At 54.5% G+C, this 17,960-nt stretch overlaps 1 protein-coding gene across 6 annotated transcripts in view; it reads left to right on the forward strand.

Annotated features, from left to right (window-relative positions):
* HPSE2 (heparanase 2 (inactive)) overlaps positions 1-17,960 on the forward strand; it is a 277,720-nt gene that overhangs the window by 217,912 nt on the left and 41,848 nt on the right. For all 6 annotated transcript variants that reach the window (XM_030570710.1, XM_030570711.1, XM_030570717.1 and 3 more), the window contains one exon: positions 8,798-8,891. In XM_030570710.1, the coding sequence (XP_030426570.1) occupies positions 8,798-8,891 (94 nt within the window). The remainder of the gene's footprint in view (positions 1-8,797; positions 8,892-17,960) is intronic.

Here is a 17,960-nt window from a genome sequence, read left to right on the forward strand (position 1 = left end):
TGGCAGAGTGCTGCTCAGTGTTGTGGGGGGGCACTGCTGGCGGGCGTGTGCTCCCCCCAGGGGCTCAGGGTTGGGGTGGGGGTGGCGCAGCTGGTGAGTGTGTGCTCCCCCCAGGGGCTCGGGGTTGGGGTGGGCGGTGCTGCTGGTGGGGGTATGCTCCCCCAGAGGTTCGGGGCTGGGCGGGGTGCTGCTGGTGGGGATGTGCTCCCCCAGGGGGTTGGGGTGGGGGTGGGGGGCACTGCTGATGGGGGTGTGCTCCCCCCAGGGGGTAGGCTCTGCTGCTGGGGGCACTTCTGGTGGGGGTGTGCTCCCTCCAGGGGCTCAGGGTTGGGGTGGGGGGCGCTGCTGGTGGGGGTGTGCTCCCCTCAGGGGGTAGGCCCTGCTGCTGGGGACGCTGCTGGCGGGGGTGTGCTCCCCCCAGGGGGTAGGCCCTGCTGCTGGGGACGCTGCTGGCGGGGGTGTGCTCCCCCCAGGGGGTAGGCCCTGCTGCTGGGGACGCTGCTGGCGGGGGTGTGCTCCCCCCAGGGGGTAGGCCCTGCTGCTGGGGGCGCTGCTGGTGGGGGTGTCAGGAGGTAGGCCCTGCTGCTGGGGATGCTGGTGGCGGGGGTGTGCTCCCCCCAGGGGGTTGGCTCTGCTGCTGGGGGCGCTGCTGGTGGGGGTGTGCTCCCCCCAGGGGGTAGGCTCTGCTGCTGGGGGCGCTGCTGGTGGGGGTGTGCTCCCCCCAGGGGGTAGGCCCTGCTGCTGGGGGCGCTGCTGGCGGCGGTGTGATCCCCCCAGGGGGTAGGCCCTGCTGCTGGGGACGCTGCTGGCGGGGGTGTGCTCCCCCCAGGGGGTAGGCCCTGCTGCTGGGGACGCTGCTGGCGGCGGTGTGATCCCCCCAGGGGGTAGGCCCTGCTGCTGGGGATGCTGCTCGCGGGGGTGTCAGGATGGGTGTGCTCCCCCCAGGGGGTAGGCTCTGCTGCTGGGGGCGCTGCTGGCGGGGGTGTGCTCCCCCCAGGGGGTAGGCCCTGCTGCTGGGGACGCTGCTGGCAGGGGTGTGCTCCCCCCAGGGGGTAGGCCCTGCTGCTGGGGGCGCTGCTGGCGGGGATGTGCTCCCCAGGGGCTCGGGGTTGGGGTGATGGGTGCTGCTGGTGGGGGTGTGCTCCCCCCAGGGGGTTGAGGTGAGGGGGTAGGCCCTGCTGCTGGGGGCCCTGCTGCTGGGGAGTCCCTGCAGACTGTGTTAGCTGCAGGAGCCATGCATGGTGCAGGCTCAGGGGAAGTTTGCGCTTGCAGCCTCCCGCTTTGCCCTCTTCGGCTTGTCTAGAGCAGGCTTTGGAGGCACGTTGGCTAATGCTGCCAGTGTGACAAGGCCCTGCAGACTTGGCACAGGCCACGCTGCTCTAGTTAAGGTGGAGGGACCCCTAGCTCTGCCAGGCTTTGACTCAGCCAGCTGAGCCCGTGTTAGCGTCTGTACTGCCTTGTCTGCTCCGGCGTTTCACTCCAACAGCTACGGGGATGGTGTACGAACCAGCCCGTGTTAGGACTAACCTGTGTTAAGGGCAACCGCACACAAGAAAACCCACTGAACCTCCCTTGCTGGGAAACACGCAGCCCTGGAGGGGGTGGGACAGTGAGGGAGTTAGCTGCAGAGCTGGACTGTGGGTCTAGTGGAGGAGGAACAGGACTGGGAGGCAGGTGACCTGTGGTCTGTTCTCAGCTCTGCCCTAGACTTTGCTGGGTGACCTTGAATAACGCATCCCCCTTCTCTGTGCTGCGTTCCCCATCTGTGAAATGAGGCTGGGACCCTGAGCACTGTGAGGTCACACCCTATGCACCAGTGTAACAAGCTTTGTACAACACCCCGCTCCTGAGGTGTCATGTGAAAACTGAAACATGCTGGTTTGTAGCATCCTGGTGAGATGTGCGCAGCAACATTATCTGTCAAGTTCTGAATTCCCCCGGGAGGATGTTGCTAGCACCTGTTCCGGACCAGCCAGCCTTGGGCGTCACTGTCTCCGATGCTTAGCCTACACCTGGAATTGATGGTCTGCTAGATACTGTGAGCAAAGCTCGGTATCTTACCACATGTGACCTTGTGAAAGGGTACTGGCAAATTCCTTTGCAACCGCGTCACAGAAAAGATCTGCTTTTATTGCTGCTCTGGCACTGTGTGAATTCCAAGTGTTACCATTAGGGTTAATTATTACAGGAGCCACTTTTCAGAGGCTGGTGAACCACGTGTTAAATGGATGACAGGACTTCGTAAGGGCCTACGGCAACTATATAGCAGTGTTTAGCACACTGGAACCGAGCACAAGAAACACTTGGGAATTGTGTGCTCAAAGCTCAGAGGCTGGTCTGACTATAAATGTCTAAATAGAAACATGGAGCAGCCACGGTGCTTTATCTGGGACATTGGGTAGGTGATCAAATCTCCCCTGATCCCTTCAAGGTTGAAGTTATTGTGAATTGGCCTGTGCAGCACACCAAATGGCAGTTCCAGTCTTTCATAGGTCTGGTAAGCCATTACCGACGGTTTGTTTGGGGGTTCAGTGATCTTGCAAAACATCAGCGTATGTAAAAGGACCAAGCCAAAGTCATATGGTCGGTCAATGGCATGTCAAGAGGGTTTGGTGAGGTAAAGAAAATCTTGTGTGAAAACCCATTTCTGTGCAGTCCAGATTCTGACAGACTGAGCTGCACAGACACCGCAGACATTGGCCTAGCTGCACTACTAATGCCATGGGCGAGATTTGCAAGAAACATTCCATTGTTTTCCGAAGCCAGAAAGTGACCCCCCGGAACAGAATTACTCTGTCACAGAAAGAGAATGCTACTCCATGGTGTGGCCGGTTAACCACTCCAGCCCTATGGCTTTGAAAAGAAATTCAGGGTCCTAAGTGATCTCTGTCCATTAGTATGGTCGTATTAAAGTAAAGGCTTATCGTGAGGGGGCGTGGCCTCCCGCCAAGATTAACAGGGAGGGATCTGCTCCCACCCCTTGGTGCACGAAGCCAGGACACCCGCGCCTGCTCCGCTGGAAGCTGAGGAGTGGGACAGGAAGTAGAGACGGATTGGGATAGGAAGTAGAGACGGTTGGCCTTGCAGCTCAGTTGGGTTGGAGCTACTGGAGGAGCCAGACACTTCCCACCTGCTGCTGGAGCAGGCTCAGAGTGGACCGCGGCAGCGCTGAGGACTCACCAGACCTGCCAGACTTGCTGGCTGACCAGGACACCAAGGAGCTGCTGGCGGTGTACCCTGGGGAGACTGAGGATGTACCTCACGAGGGGAGAGAAGGAAGTAGCCCAGGCTTGTTCTTCTAGTGATGCCCCTGTGGGTGCTGCACTTCAGGTGCTGGTGCATCCCTGCATCTTCACTCGGAGAGTTTCAGCAGCAGTGCCTGTGCAGGTCGCCGTGCCATTGGTGCCTCATCTAGCACATGTGCGACCCAACCTCCTCAGTTCCTTCTCAGCTGTCCCTGGCCTGAGATGGAGTCACAGCTATCCTGCAAAGACAGATACTACTACTGTTCAAATAGTGTTACGGTAATTTAGATAGCATAAGTTTTAGTTATTAGCTGAATAATAGCTAATGGGGGGAGGGATAGCTCAGTGGTTTGAGCATTGGCCTGCTAAACCCAGGGTTGTGAGTTCAATCCTTGAGGGGGCCACTTAGGGATCTGGGGCAAAAATTGGTCCTGCTAGTGAAAGCAGGGGGCTGGACTCAATGACCTTTCAAGGTCCCTTCCAATTCTAGGAGATTAGTATATCTCCAATTATTATTAAATTAGCTAGTTACTTACTGTGATGTTCCCCTCTCATGTTATCTGGACTGGTGATCTCCTAGGTCACTCCAACCCTTGACTCTGGGAGCCAGCCTGACCCTGCTCTGCTGGGAGAACCCCCACTCCTGGGCTGGTCACAAACAGCCTCTAGCGTGTAAACTGCTCCTTGGATTGTGCAACCAAATGACACTAGTCAATATCTCTGGTCCCAGACACAACCCTAGGAACCTCCATCTTGCAGTGTCCAGTTGTGCCCGCTGGACGCTGCAAGCTTATATGAGTTCATCAATTTAACAAAGAAATTGATATGCACCAGGCTTGTTATCCCAAGGGGAGTCTCTGACACACTTCAAACCAAATGCACTGCTCCAGGTAGAACAAACCAACAGATTTATTAACTACAAATGACAGATTTAGTGATTATAAGTCAAAGCACAAGTCAGATTTGGTCAAATGAAATAAAAGCAAAACACACTCTAAGCTGATCTTAACACTCTCCCTTTTATCACGTTCTTTCTTCCCTCTTGGCTTCCCCCCTCCACCCCCTTTCAGGGTCAAGTGAGCATCACCTCATCGTAGTCCCCAACTGACCAAGGGAAGGGGGGTGACTCACTCCAGAGTCCAACAGATCCTTTGTTGCTGCCTGGGCCAGTGTCCTTTGTTCCTGTGAGGCTGGGCTGGGTTTGTCCCATTCCTGCCTGATGAGGTGTGAACTGCCCTCTGCTCTTGGAGAGATTTTGCCTGGGCTTATTTTAAGCCATGAAGATACATTTTCAGTCTCATAACTATACACATGAAATTACAACCTATAACCTCACTATAACAATGCTCAGGGCATCACGAGCCTTCTGAAGACACCTGACGTGACAAACTTTGCACTGGACACCACACAGTCATTTTACAAGGATGAACATGGGGGTGTAGGATGTTCCCCCGAGGTACAGAACCTCATACTTTCTTTCTTCTTTCTAAAAAAACAAACAAACCAATCCTGTAGAATAGGTAAGATAATGGCCATGAACTGGAAAAAAGGCCTGGTTCACTTGGCTTCAAACACTGCACGACATGCAAAGAAGTGGTTCCAGTGTCGGATGGACACTTGCAGTGTGTTTGTTGTGTGGGTGAGTTGCACATCCCTTAGAAGTGTGCTCACGGCAACAGCCTCAAAGCCTGGGCTTGCAGGGACAGAGACCTGAGGCTTAAACTCATCCTGATGGAAAAGTAGCTATGGCCAGCTTTGGACCCACCGGGAATAACTAACTGGAGACCTCTCCATCGAACTCGGCTAAGGCTCATTCCTCAAAAAAATCATAGAGGAAGCAAGCTTCTGTTTCCCGTGGCAGAGAGCAGACCAAGAGAAAGCGTTCTCCAGCCAAGTCGCTCTCCTCAGTGCCCACCGCACCGCAGCTCAGCACATACGAGGCACCGGGGTCCTCCAACGCCACCCGTACAGTGGCCTCTGCTGATCCCCAGTGCTTCAGTGCAGAGTTGAGAGGCAAGACCAAGCCTACCTCCTCCACCATGGCACTGTCAGCTCCACTGAAGGAGACAGTGCTGAGACCCTGGCAACTGAAGCAGCTCCGATGCCTACACAACAGCAGTGCCACCAGCACCAACTGCTACAGCACTGAAGTGCCAGTACCAACCTCCTCGGCACCGAAGCCACCGGCACCACACCATTTCCTCCACTAGAAGGATCTGTTGGTGTCCTCAACATGGGAGTCCCCACTCCTGGGCACCGGTGTCTCCCCGGTGTGCGCAGTACCAGAGTACCACTTATCACCGGTAGTTCCACATTCTCAGGCGAGGAGAATGAGGAGGAGGAAGGGAGGATGTTTTCCTCACACCATTCCTCCCCTGTCAGATTATGGTGCAAGCTAATTCTAAAAGCTGTGTATGTCACTAGAAAAGTGTGTGGTGTCTCTGACCATATCATTTCTGAGCTGCAGATGCTGTCTAGAGGTTGTGAACCACACAAACAAACAAAGCATTACATGGTACTAAAATCGCTATACAGCCTTTTCCTAGAAATTCCATTTGCTAATATGACCAAGACCTCTTCTTCCAGTGTTTGAAAGGCAGTTATAGTGCTGCCCCTCCATACACAATACCCATTGTCACTTTGTGGTGAATCCTCCCTTTGATCTAGCTGCAGTGTTCCTAAGGAAATCATTGTTCTGGGGGCGAGATGTGTAATGACTTGTGAATACTCTATCTTTGTGTGACTGCTCTTGGTTTTTCTGAGGCAGGATTGATGTGACTCTTTTGTCCAGCACACTTGTTTTCATTGCATCTTGGGTGTAGGTAGAACCAGAAGTAATCCAAGCCTGGCAGACACTTCTCCTGCTGTAAAGTCGTTTCAATTGCTAAAGTCACACACTGATTTTTAAAGAGCTTTTATTGACTTTTAAGACTTCAAATGAACTTGCCTAAGTTTGAACCATGTAAAATAGTGATGGAAAAGACCCATTATTCAGTCCATCATGGTGCCAAAGCAGGAGAGTTCCTGACAGTTCTTTCTCAGAGGGCTTGGCCTAATTTAGTTTTAAATCTATATGTCCAGTTTCAGGTTCCTGTAGCGTCCATTGCTGGAGTAGCTAAGAACTTTCCATGACATTATATTTGCAAGATGTCCCTAGTGAATGGTATGGAGTCTTCTGTTGTTACCCTCCCCTGGTTAAATGTTCCATGAGATGAAGACAGTTCCACAGGCTCTCACAGAGGCTTTCCTGATATTGAAGCTCAATGTTTCTTTTTTTTACTTTCATCTAATTACTCCTAATAACCTTCCCTGTTATTCTGGTAAATAAATCTTCTTCCTCAATGGTGTTTAACCCTTCATAGATTTGCGCCAAGTCTCCTGATGTACCACTTAGCCAAGCTAGGCACATTCAGCATTTTTCAGCTTTGCTCAGGAAGCAATTCCTCCAGTCCGCTGATACTTTCTGTTGCTTTTCATGGGACTCCAGCCAGTCAGTGTCTTTTTGATGATGTGGTGCCCAGAACTAACTGCAGTACTCCAGGGCAACGGCAGAGTCACCTGTCCTCCCCATGTCAGGATGCCCATTCCCTCCTCACTCCAGGATGTCCTCTGGGCTTTTGCAGCCAAAAATCACATTGCTCTCTCTTGCTGCTGGATCATGTTATGGATTCATGAGCAACATGCTTTCCTTCACTTCTAGGCCTTTCTATGATCCCTGCTTCCCAGACAGCTCCCTCCCACTGAATACCTGCCTTTCACATTCCCTTCCCCAGCTGGCTGAGCTGTATTTTCCAAGCTGGTTTTCACTCTATGTCCTGCCCGTCAGCTAACATTGTTCTTTTTGTCACTGATGTTCATAGAACCTCCCCACCCATCATCAGTTGTGAATACATTCGTGTGCCATTCCCTCTCTGTCTAGATCAGTAGCGAAGGTGTCAAGTGACATTGATCCCTGCAGCACTCCATTAGACACTTCTCCCAAACTGCCATCCATGTCCGTTAACATAACCCTTTGTTTGATCTTTCAGTTAGTTTTCAACCCCTTTTGACAGTGCTTTCATCCAAGCCCGTCTAAATGAGCTTTTCAATTCAGTTCTTGAGAGCGTCTGTCCCTTACTGAATATCTGCCATCCCCCAGGACCGCTGTTTTTGTAACTCACTTGTAGAAAGTATAGTCCCATCGGTGCCGGCCATTCATGGTCTGTTCATGGAATGGTCAGGGATTTAAGAACATTATTATTTAAGTGATGATGATATCCTGAGTGCCGTACGAAACTCCACCGAGGACAGCCTCTGCCCCTAGCAGCTTGCTGTCTAAAGACACAGCTAAGACAAGTCACACTGCAAGGTCCCTCTTTCATACTTTCCTTATTACAAGCTGCTGGAGTGGAGCAGGTGTGTGAGTGGCATAGGTTACGGTTTGATTTGTGGGCAGCGTAGAGAAATGTGTCTCTAGAAGGGACCTGAAGGAGGAGAGGGACTTTTGGCTAGAGGGCATTTACAATTACAAGTCTGCTGGTAGGCTGATCACCGGGCCCCAGTTAGTCCCAATTTTTTCTTGTCACTCTGTGTGGTATTGGGCATCTTGCATGATGTGAAATTGACCCCTGTGCTAAAGGATTATGCATCACAAGTCTGCTGGGGCTTGGCTGGGATGTCCATAGTGCATAGACCTCATGTGGGCTCTCTTCATGGGGACGATTTGGCACACAGTACTTCAGTGTGCTCTCCTCTCCCCACTGCTTTAAGCACTCACCAGAACCTGGTGCCTCGGGCCACAGAAAACAAAACTTGCCAGTTTGTCTCTGGGCATCATGGACAGTGGACTGGCAGCAGGTGCACCCTCTGGATTTGGGATGTGTATTGTACACGAGACCTTGGAGGTGGAAGGTAGAGAAGGATGCTTGTATGGAAATAGTCTGTGAGCATTGGCAGCTGGCGGTTGGGTATAACTGCTGTTCTCGGGGAGTCGGAGGACAGAGCACTGATCTTACAAAGAGAAGCCAGGATTCACGCAGACTTACACAGCAGTCTGACATGTTCAGATTTTGAATTTCCACCCCTCTGCGGCAGGGTGTTGCTTACTGTTCAGTGGGATATCTCAGAGCACTTCACAGGCAGTAATCAGTAAAACCTTACAACATCCCTGTGCAGTACGGCTGCCAACTCCTTGTCTTCTGACTTCCCTGCAAAGTATCTACATGCCTGTTGCCCTGTTATCTAGCCACAGTGTTCGGAAAAGTAGTGAGCAAGCTCCCAGTTCCTCCCAGTGACTTCTGCTGCAGGTGCGGTTCACTCCATGCCTTGAACAAACTGTTATGTACAGATATGATCAGGAGCACATGGACAAGCCCAGCTACAGACATGGCTAGGGGTCAGTGCTTGGGGAGGGGGAATGAGGCAGGGACTGTCCCAGTCCATGAGCAGCCTGAGCAATGGAGTCATCTAGGTGTGGCCCAGCAGATGCCCAGAAGACAAGGTGAGGGACAGAGTTACTCCCAGCTCCTTGCTGTAGTTCCTGTCTGATTCTTACCTTCTTATTCTCATTCCAGTTACTACATTGATGGCCGAGTGGCCAAAGTGACGGACTTCCTGAAAACACGCCTGTTAGACACGCTCTCTGACCAGATCAGGAAAATCCAGAAAGTGCGTGAGTGCCAAGGGACTGCACGGGGTGAGAGGGCGACCCAGTTCTAGTGGCTGCGGCTCAGCGCACTGGAGTTGGCACAGGCTTCTTGTCGGGGACCTGCACGACTGATCCTAATTGTACACACGGTTGGGCTCAGGATTAATGTTCAGCAGTGGAACTGGCTGGGGGAGACGGGGACTTGGTCTTGGCTGCTCCTGGGTCTGGCATGTTTTCAGTTGTCAATCACTTGACTTTCGACAGGGAGGTCAGGAAGCCCCTGTGCAGGTCTGACTGGGAAAGCTGACCAAGGAGCCGAGCCACTGAACTCCCAGCGTCCTCGCAGAGTGTGGCTAACCAATGGGAACCAGCCAGGGCTGATCGGGGGTGGCAGCTGAATAGCCCCGGCAGGGGACTCAAGGGAGTGACAGGTGTGACATGCTGAGTGTGGCCTGTGGAAAGGAAGTAACTTCAAGGAGCAGACTGTGAAATGGACTGGGCTCAAGGGTACCTGGGCAATGCAGGGGGGAGGATTCTTGGGGCCCCTGCAATTGTTGGCGTAGTGAGTAGGGACTGCAGCAGGCAAAGGAGTGGGTGGCAAAGCCAAACATATTTAAATCGCCCGGCTCTCCCGACTTGCCTCCCGAGGCAGCATTGAAATACTGAAATACTGTGTTCAACAGGCCACTAAGTGGGAGCGGGGGATAGTCCTGCTATTGTGGGGGTGTTCCTGGCTTAGACATGACCCCGGTGAAGTGGGCTAGCGAAAGGATCTGACTCCTCGCTCCCATGCCCTTTACCCAGGGGCCTGCCTGCCCACGAGGGCCTCCTTCCACTCTCCTGTCTGGCAGAGTCCTTGTAACCCCGACACGGCTGGGCCCAGGATCCCTGAGAGGCTGAACCCCAGTCTTCTTGTGGTCACGTAAGACAGGGCCTAGGGTGTCCCCACTCTGGGGTGCTCTCTCTGCACTGGCCACGTCCCTGACCCACTGATCCCTTCATTAAGTTCAAACCACATACGATTTATCAAACAGCAACTGTCAGAAAAATACGGAAAAATGGAAAACGCTAAAGGAAAACAAGACCCCACCCTGTGGGGATGGGGACAGCACAATCAGCGTCTCTGGGCCGTAAGGAAAGTTCCCAGTCTGCTCCTCACACGTCCCAGGCCCCCCGTCCAGGCCCTGGCCATGCTGCGGTGACACCGCAGGTCGGACTCTGCTCTGGGGGGGGCATACGGCCTCAGGCTCTATGTGACAGGACCCTTCTCCCCAGCATTAGCCCCCCATTGGAGTCACAACCATCCTCTGAGTCCAGCCTGAGAAGCCTCTTCTCTGGCAACGTCTTCCTGCGCTGGGCCCTCTGCCCAGGCCCCCCTCTCTCTCTCCCCAGCTGCTCACTGTGCTCAGCTGCAGGATTCTGTGCAGCATGGCCAGCATCTGCTCCCCAGCTCCGGCCCCGCAGCTCCAGGCTCCAGCCCTGGCTCCTCGTCACTGTGGCTGGTCTGTGCTACCCCAGCTCCCATTCCTGTGGCTCCGTGCTGCTGCTCTGCCTCCGGCCCGGCTCTGCCTTCTGGGCTGCTGCTCTCCCCTTAACTCTGCCCTATTGTGGCTCAGGCAGCCCCGGCTCACACTGAGGATGGGCCCCCAGGTTCCTGGCTCCCCCATTGGCCTGCCTGCCCTGTCAATTATGCTGACCTGAAGTCTTGGCCTCTCTCCATTGGGCCTGGGGACTGTCAGTCTCAGGATCCTGATTCATTTTCAGGCCTTCCCCCTTCTTTTGGTATTGTGAGAAGCCAACCAAAAAAACCCCCCGAGTTTCAGTGAGGGACGAACAGCCCTGTGCACATGGAAGGGGGGCAAGGGGAGCCAGGAACAGGGCTGCCCATCTCCAGAGCTCCTAACCACACCGAGCAGAGAGCAGGGCCTTGGTCTTGACACGCCTGCCAGCACCTGGGAAGAGGAGGCCAGGGGGCTTCCGAAAACAGATCAGGCCAGATAAAAACCTGAGCTCTCTCTTTGGTCCAAGTGCGTGTTTGTGGGGTCGCAGTTCCACGGGGCCAGGCTCGGGTGTGATTTGTAGCATGGTTGTGATTAATGCAGTTCCAGCCGTTACTGCTAGCATGATTCTAGCACAGGTGTCCTTGGTCATTGCGAACAGCGATTTGTTTTCTCCTTGGCAGTCATGTGGTGACTGACTGTGCTATAACCCCGGCTATCCTCTGCCTGCTGTGTCCGAGTGGCTAGCACGAGTCTCAGGAACTATTCCTGTCCATGCTGAGCGGGCAGACAGGGCTATGGCGTGCTAGCAATGGCTGTGCAGGAAATGTGTGTTGAGCAGGGAGCTAGCCGGCTTCAGCTGTAGTGCGGACAGGGCTCTAGCGCTGCATGCTCAGTTGCGAGCCCCACAATAAAAACAGGATACCTTCAAATGGGAGACTCCGAAGAAGGGGCTACGCACTTGCTAAAGGGACTGGAGAACGTGTTGTCTCTGTTCCGTGTGGGTTTTTATACCACTCGTCACTGCTCTGCCTGACTATCGCCGTTCTTGTCTGGAGAGACTCGCGGGGCCACAGGAAAGGGACTTGAGGAGCTGTGCAGCAAAGTGGGAGGGACAGTCGCTGACCATGTCAAGAAATAACCCTAGCGTGCTCCTGCCACTGGAGGGGTTGGTGGTGAGAGCCAGTGAATGGGCACAAGGAGCACAGCAGGGATGGTATGGATCACCAGATGCTGGGCTGGGTGCAGGCAGGGAGTATGTACGGCTCTGCTGGCTCTGGGTGCAGGGAGGGGCTCGTTCCCGCTTCGCTCAGGAAGGCTCCAGGAGGCCGTCAGAGGGAACAAATGGCCACATGGAGTGAGACAGTCAAGGGAGGCATTTTCAGAGGTGGGAAACGAGATCCAAACCTGAAGAACTGGGGTGTCACCGGAGAGCTTGGGCAGTGTCGCATGCCATTACAACTGCCCCAGCATTGCTCCTCTTTGCAGCGTGAGCAGCCACTGGGAGTAGGCGCAGGGCCCTGGAAACACCGGCAGGGACGGGGCTCGCAGGGGCTTGAGTCTTGGGAAGCCTGGAGGAGCTGCTGGAGTCCTCTGGGAATTCTAGCGCAGCTGAGAGCACGCAGAGCTGGGCGCTAATGGGCTGCAGCTTCACTGGGAGTGAGTGCATCCTGCCGGCCGATTAGCACAGCTGGGCTCAGGCGCTCTCCTGTTTTATTGCTTCCTCTCTGCTCAGGAAGGTGGTGGGCTTAGATAATTATAGGCAGAATGCCAGCACCTCTGGGCCTTCCGTCAGGGATGCTGACTCTCACAGGCTGCGAAAGAAGCGGCTCAGCGCTGCCGTCCTTGACATTTTCCTGGGATCCCAGTCCAGCCATATGTTCCATCCACCCACACTGGCCCAGGAACACAAATGCTCCTGGTTCTTTGGGATTTGCAAACATCTAGTGACCACAGTGCTCAGCGTCCTGCCTGGAGGATCTGGGAAATCTGGAGAGAAGCCTCTGTGCTGGGCACAGGAGGGTGTTCCTGTCATGGGAGGGGAGCTCCTGGCGGTCTGAAATGTCCATCACACCTCACATCTCTTAGGGGTTTGTACTGATACTCCCAGGAGCTCCGTAGCCCAGGCCTGGGCAGGACTTCTCCAACTCTATCCTTGAGGGCAACAGTGGTGGGGTAGAGAGTGAGCTGGCCCCTGGAAGGGGTACCCCCGCCAACTATAAACGCTTCCCTTAGAGAGTTCCCATCCACTCCAATGATGCAGCCAACAAAGCAGCTTCTGCACTGACTCTTCTCTGGACCCCGGCGCCCCGGCTTTCCTTTTCTTGGTTCCTGCTCTGCCTTCGGCTCAGGTCTGATACAGAAGCTCCATTTCTGGGGGCTCTTGTGCTCCAGCACCTGCCACAAGGCCCTGGCACCCTGAGATTTGGGATCTAAGCCCCTGGGGTTTTTTTGGTAAACTGCTGCCTACTTGGCATCTATATGCAGCCTCCATTCCTATCACCTTGGTGCCATCACAGTCTTGAAATGCCAGTAACGGCATGTTCGCGGCTGGCTGGTGCCTGGGCTGGGGTGCTCTGGTGCCACAGATCTACTCTGCACCCTGCTAGTGGAGATGGTAGTGTCTCTTGCATTCGGGCTCAGTGCCTGACTCAGCATTCCCGGGCTGCGAGCATCTCCCTCGATACACAGGGACCTTTCCTCTCTGGGCATCTGGAGGGGAAGAACGGCTGCTCAGAGGCTTCAAACGCTGCCAGCATGGCACCTCCTCTCAGCTCAGAGAGAGTCCAGGCCTGAGGAAAAGCTGCTCTCTCGCTGTTTGATCTGGGACGGCAGGAAGCTCTGTCCTTGGGGGCTTTGACTGTGTGAGAATCAGCCTTTTTGTTTCCTTTGGGCCCAGCTGAGTGGAACGTCTCCCATTGTGGCACATGATTTGTGCTGTGCTGGGGAGGGGCCAGGGTTACGCTGAAAAGTGGGCGGAGTGAGATGCTCTGAGGGGCCTGGAGGAGAGTGGTGTAGCTTGGTGTGCTGAGTCAGGAGGTTGCTCAGGCGAGGGGAAGGAGATGCGGGGAGCAGGGCTGGCTGGCGATGGAGGAAGGGGTGCAGTTACCTGACAGGTGAGGGCAAGGACAAAAAGAGGCGAGGAGGCAGCGCAGGGACCCAGAAGGGCGGGTTGGGGGGGTGACGTGGTTGGAGCAGCAGCAGGGTGTTTGAGAGACTGAGAGGAGCAGTGTGTGAGAGACTGGAAAGCCCTGCAGGAGAACATGGGACATTTCGGGGGGGGAGGGGTTGTGAAAAGCATGTATGACTCAGTTTCCCCATTCACTTTCGTACTGGTACCAAAGGGGTTAATTTCTTTCCAGAGATGGGGGGTTAAATGATGAACTGTCCAGGTGTGGATCATGCCAGGTTGGTATGAATGGACGTGAGCATGTGACTGAAGTTACCATGGAGACAGCCAGCCCAGGGGACCTGTTGGATGCAGCTGGACAATTACCTGTGTGACCACAGCCCGTCCCCTTCCTGAGCCCGTGTGTCGGGGGATGGGCAGTGCACATAAAAACAGCAGCCCGGATGTAAGACAAAGGACCAAGCCCCAGGCACTGGGAAGGGGGCAGGAATCCAGCTCTCCCGTGCTCTGGGCAGAATAAGGCCAGGAAGGTTAGCTGCAAGCAGGCCACCTGCCTGCCCGCCCATCCAGCGCAACGTGGGGCTGCCTAACTGAGCAAAGAGAAACTGGCCAGTTAGGCCGGGGCCTTTCCACTGACTGTCCCTAAATACTGAATTCCAGCTAACTAATAAACACGTCTGGCTTAGAAAAGTCTGTCCTAGGTCGCTGCAGATGCCTGCTGGCTGGCTGGTTCCCAGGAGGGGCAGGCTCCAAGCCTGCTGAAAGAGTCCTAGTGAGACCAGAGGTGCTGGGGCCAGGACCCCAGGCGGGGAGTGATGGGGAAAGCAAAGTGGGGTACGTCTATACAGCATTCTGGGGCCTCCCAGCCTCCCCCTGGAGCCTGGCTCGACAGACCTGGGCTAGCAGGGCTCTATTAGCCATGTGGTCAGCGCACTGAAGTTGCCACTCAGGCTCTGACATCCACGCCCTCCCTAGGCTTCGGAGGCCAAACTCCTGCCTGAGCTGGCATGTCAAGGCACTGTCTACACAGCTGTTTCTAGAGCGCTAGTCTGCCAGCCCAGGTTGGGATGCTCGCTCCCACGGGCTCCAAAACGCTGTGTAGATGTATCTGAGGGGCCCAGGGCCTTATGCAGCGGTTCCCAAACTGTGGGTCACAATGTGTCACGGAGTGTGGGGGAGTCCAGCCCTGCACCCCTCTTCCTGGGACCCACAGTGACTCTCGGCCAGCCAGTAAAACAGAAGGTTTATTGGACAACAGGAACACCGGTTACAGCAGAGCTTGCAGGCACAGTCAGGACCCCTCCCTCGAGTCCTTCTGGGCTTTCAGGGTGCTTGGATCCTAGCTAGGATACCCTGAATTCCGCCCATCCAGCCCCAAGCCCAAACTCCAACTGCTTCCCTCCTGCCACTCCCTTCCTTTGTCCCCTTCCCGGGCAAAGGTGTTGACCTTTCCCCTCCCTTACCTAGCTCAGGTTACAGGCCCTGGCATCGTCCATCCCCTAAAGTCCTCCCCTGCTCTCCCACTCCCCACACAGACAGTCCCGACTGCATCACACAATGCATGGGGTCACAGTGTTCCCTAGTGTGTCATTTTGCGCCGCACAGCATGACCTCGCATGTATGGAGTGTGCAAGGTCACGGTGCATGGAGGATGCCATTTTGCTTTTCAAAATGGCATCTCCATGAGGCCAGAGGCCGCGCTATGCAGAGGAAGCTATTTTGCTCTTCAAAATAACGTCCTCCATGTTCAAATGGGGCAGCGCAGTCACAAAGTCTGCGAGCCCCCGACCTAGCTTTAAAAGAGGGAGGCTCTCCGAGAGGAACAGCGCAACCTGCAGATACGTGACTCCCTGCTGGGGCTTGGCTCATCTCTAGAACAGCTGCCTAGGGCCTAATCCTGCATGGGTGTAAATCAGGGGCTGCAATGGAATGACAACAATGCACTATCCGGCATCTGCCAGGCAAGGGCAGTAACACCCCAGGAATTCCAAGAAAACAAGGGAGAGCAGGTTTGACACTAAGTCAGGCTCTCAAAACCAGCTGACAAGGGAGCAGCTCCTTTGCCAAGGCTCAGGTGCCTGAACCCTGCAGGCAGAAGATGCCGTGTGCTCGTTGTTGAGTCATACCAGCAGCTGGGGACAGTTAGTTCCAGCCACAATACCACAAGGATTGGCGCCCCTCTCTCCAGTGAGAGGGAACAAGGGTTTGGGGCAGAGAGGACGTGCAGGGAAACCCTCGGCCCAGCCACGCGGAGGTTGGAGTTTTGGTGCAGTGTCTGAGTTAGTATAGAACTGAACCCCAGGAGGGAGGGTCATGTGGATTGCGGGTGGGCAGGTGGAGCATGGGTGATTTATTAGGAGCAAGGTATGAAGTCCACCTGCTTACAGCAGAGCTCACCAACCTCATTCACATCGTCCTGTGCCACGTGCTGGGAAGGAGTCGCCAGGGCGAAGGGCAGATGGTGCTGCTGCTCTTCCTGATGCTCTCCCACTGTGACGTCGCTGGGGGGTATGGGCTGAACTGGGCCGTGCCCTTCCCTCTCTACCAGTGCCAGACACTTTGGGGCTGCGTCAGGCAGGTGTGAATAACACCATCCTGTGAAAGCCTGGCCCCTGCTGACCCTGGAGGGACCCACCTGGACCAGGGCTGAATCTGGACCTGGGAGACTGCTACCGCTGCAGCCCAGCATTCAGTGTGTGTGTGGTCCAGGGGGAGGGATGGGACGAAGACCTGGCTGGGGTCCCTGACACCATCTGCTCTGCTCTGCCCTTCTTCGAGATCCTACTCCGGGTGCACCCACATCCCTGAACAGGCTTGGGAAATCTTTCCCTCAGCAGTGTCCAGTTGAATGTTCTCCTCTGCCCCCCAAGAGCATGCAGGGTGGGGCCACCCCAGCCACCGGCCAGTTCCTGTTGACCACCCTACCGACAGCTGGACCTCGTTGGTGTCCCTTCTTTGTAGCCAGCAAATATAGTGCCCATCTTTTAAAAAGGGAAGAAAGAGAACCTGGAGAACTACAGACCGGTCAGCCTCACTTCAGTCCCTGGCAAAATCATGGAGCAGGACCTCAAGGAATCCATTCTGAAGCACTTGGAGGAGAGGAAGGTGATCAGCAACAGTCAGCATGGATTCACCAAGGGCAAGTCGTGCCTGACCAACCTGATTGCCTTCTATGAGGAGATAAACGGATCTGTGGACATGGGGAAAGCAGTGGGTGTGATATATCTTGACTTTAGCAAAGCTTTTGATAAAGTCTCCCACAGTATCTTGCCACCAAGTTAAAGAAGTATGGGCTGGATGAATGGGCTATAAGATAGAAAGATGGCTAGATTGTCGGGCTCAAGTGGTAGTGATCAATGGCTCCATGTCTAGTTGGCAGCTGATATCAAGCAGAGTGCCTCAGGGGTCAGTCCTGCGGGTGGTTTTGTTCAACATCTTCATTAATGATCTGGATGATGGGATGAATTGCACCCTCAGCAAGTTCACAGATGACACTAAGCTGAGGGGAGTGGTAGATACACTGGAGGGTAGGGACAGGATACAGAGGAACCTAGGCAAATTAGAGGATTGGGCCAAAAGAAATCTGATGAGGTTCAACAAGGACAAGTGCAGAGTCCTGCACTTAGGAAGGAAGAATCCCATTCACTGTTACAGACTAGGGACCGAATGGCTAGGCAGCAGTTCTACAGAACAAGGACCTAGGGGTTACAGTGGACGAGAAGCTGGATATGAGTCAACGGTGTGCCCTTGTTACCAAGAAGGCCAACGGCATATTGGGCTGCATTAGTAGGAGCGTTGCCAGCAGATCGAGGGACGTGATTATTCCTCTCTATTTGCACTAGTGAAGCCACACCTGGAGTACTGTGTCCAGTTTTGGGCCCCCAACTACAGAAAGGATGTGAAAAAATTGGAGCGAGTCCAGCAGAGGGTTACAAAAATGATTAGGGAGCTGGGGCACATGACTTACAAGGAGAGGCTGAGGGAACTGGAGTTACTTAGTGTGCGGAAGAGAAGAGTGAGGGGGGATTTGATAGCAGCCTTCAACTACCTGAAGGGGGGTTCCAAAGAGGACGGAGCTCAGCTGTTCTCAGTGGTGGCGGATGAGAGAACAAGGAGCAATGGTCTTAAGTTGCAGTGGGGGAGGTCTAGGTTGGATATTAGGAAACACTATTTCACTAGGAGGGTGGTAAAGCACTGGAATGGGTTACCTAGGCAGGTGGTGGAATCTCCTTCCTTAAAGGTTTTTAACGTCAGGCTTGACAAAGCCCTGGCTGGGATGATTTAGTTTGTGTTGGTCCTGCTTGGAGCCGGGGGTTGGACTAGATAACCTCCTGAGGTCCCTTCCAGCCCTGATCTTCTATGATTCTGTCTCAGCTTGCAGAGGTCCTGCCAGAGCGGTCAGAGCCCCCTGCTCTGGAGATTCAGGCCTGTGCTGCATAAAGGAAGGACAGAGAAGCATG

Source organism: Gopherus evgoodei, chromosome 7 (genome assembly GCF_007399415.2).
Source record: "Gopherus evgoodei ecotype Sinaloan lineage chromosome 7, rGopEvg1_v1.p, whole genome shotgun sequence".
Lineage (NCBI taxonomy): Eukaryota > Metazoa > Chordata > Testudines > Testudinidae > Gopherus > Gopherus evgoodei.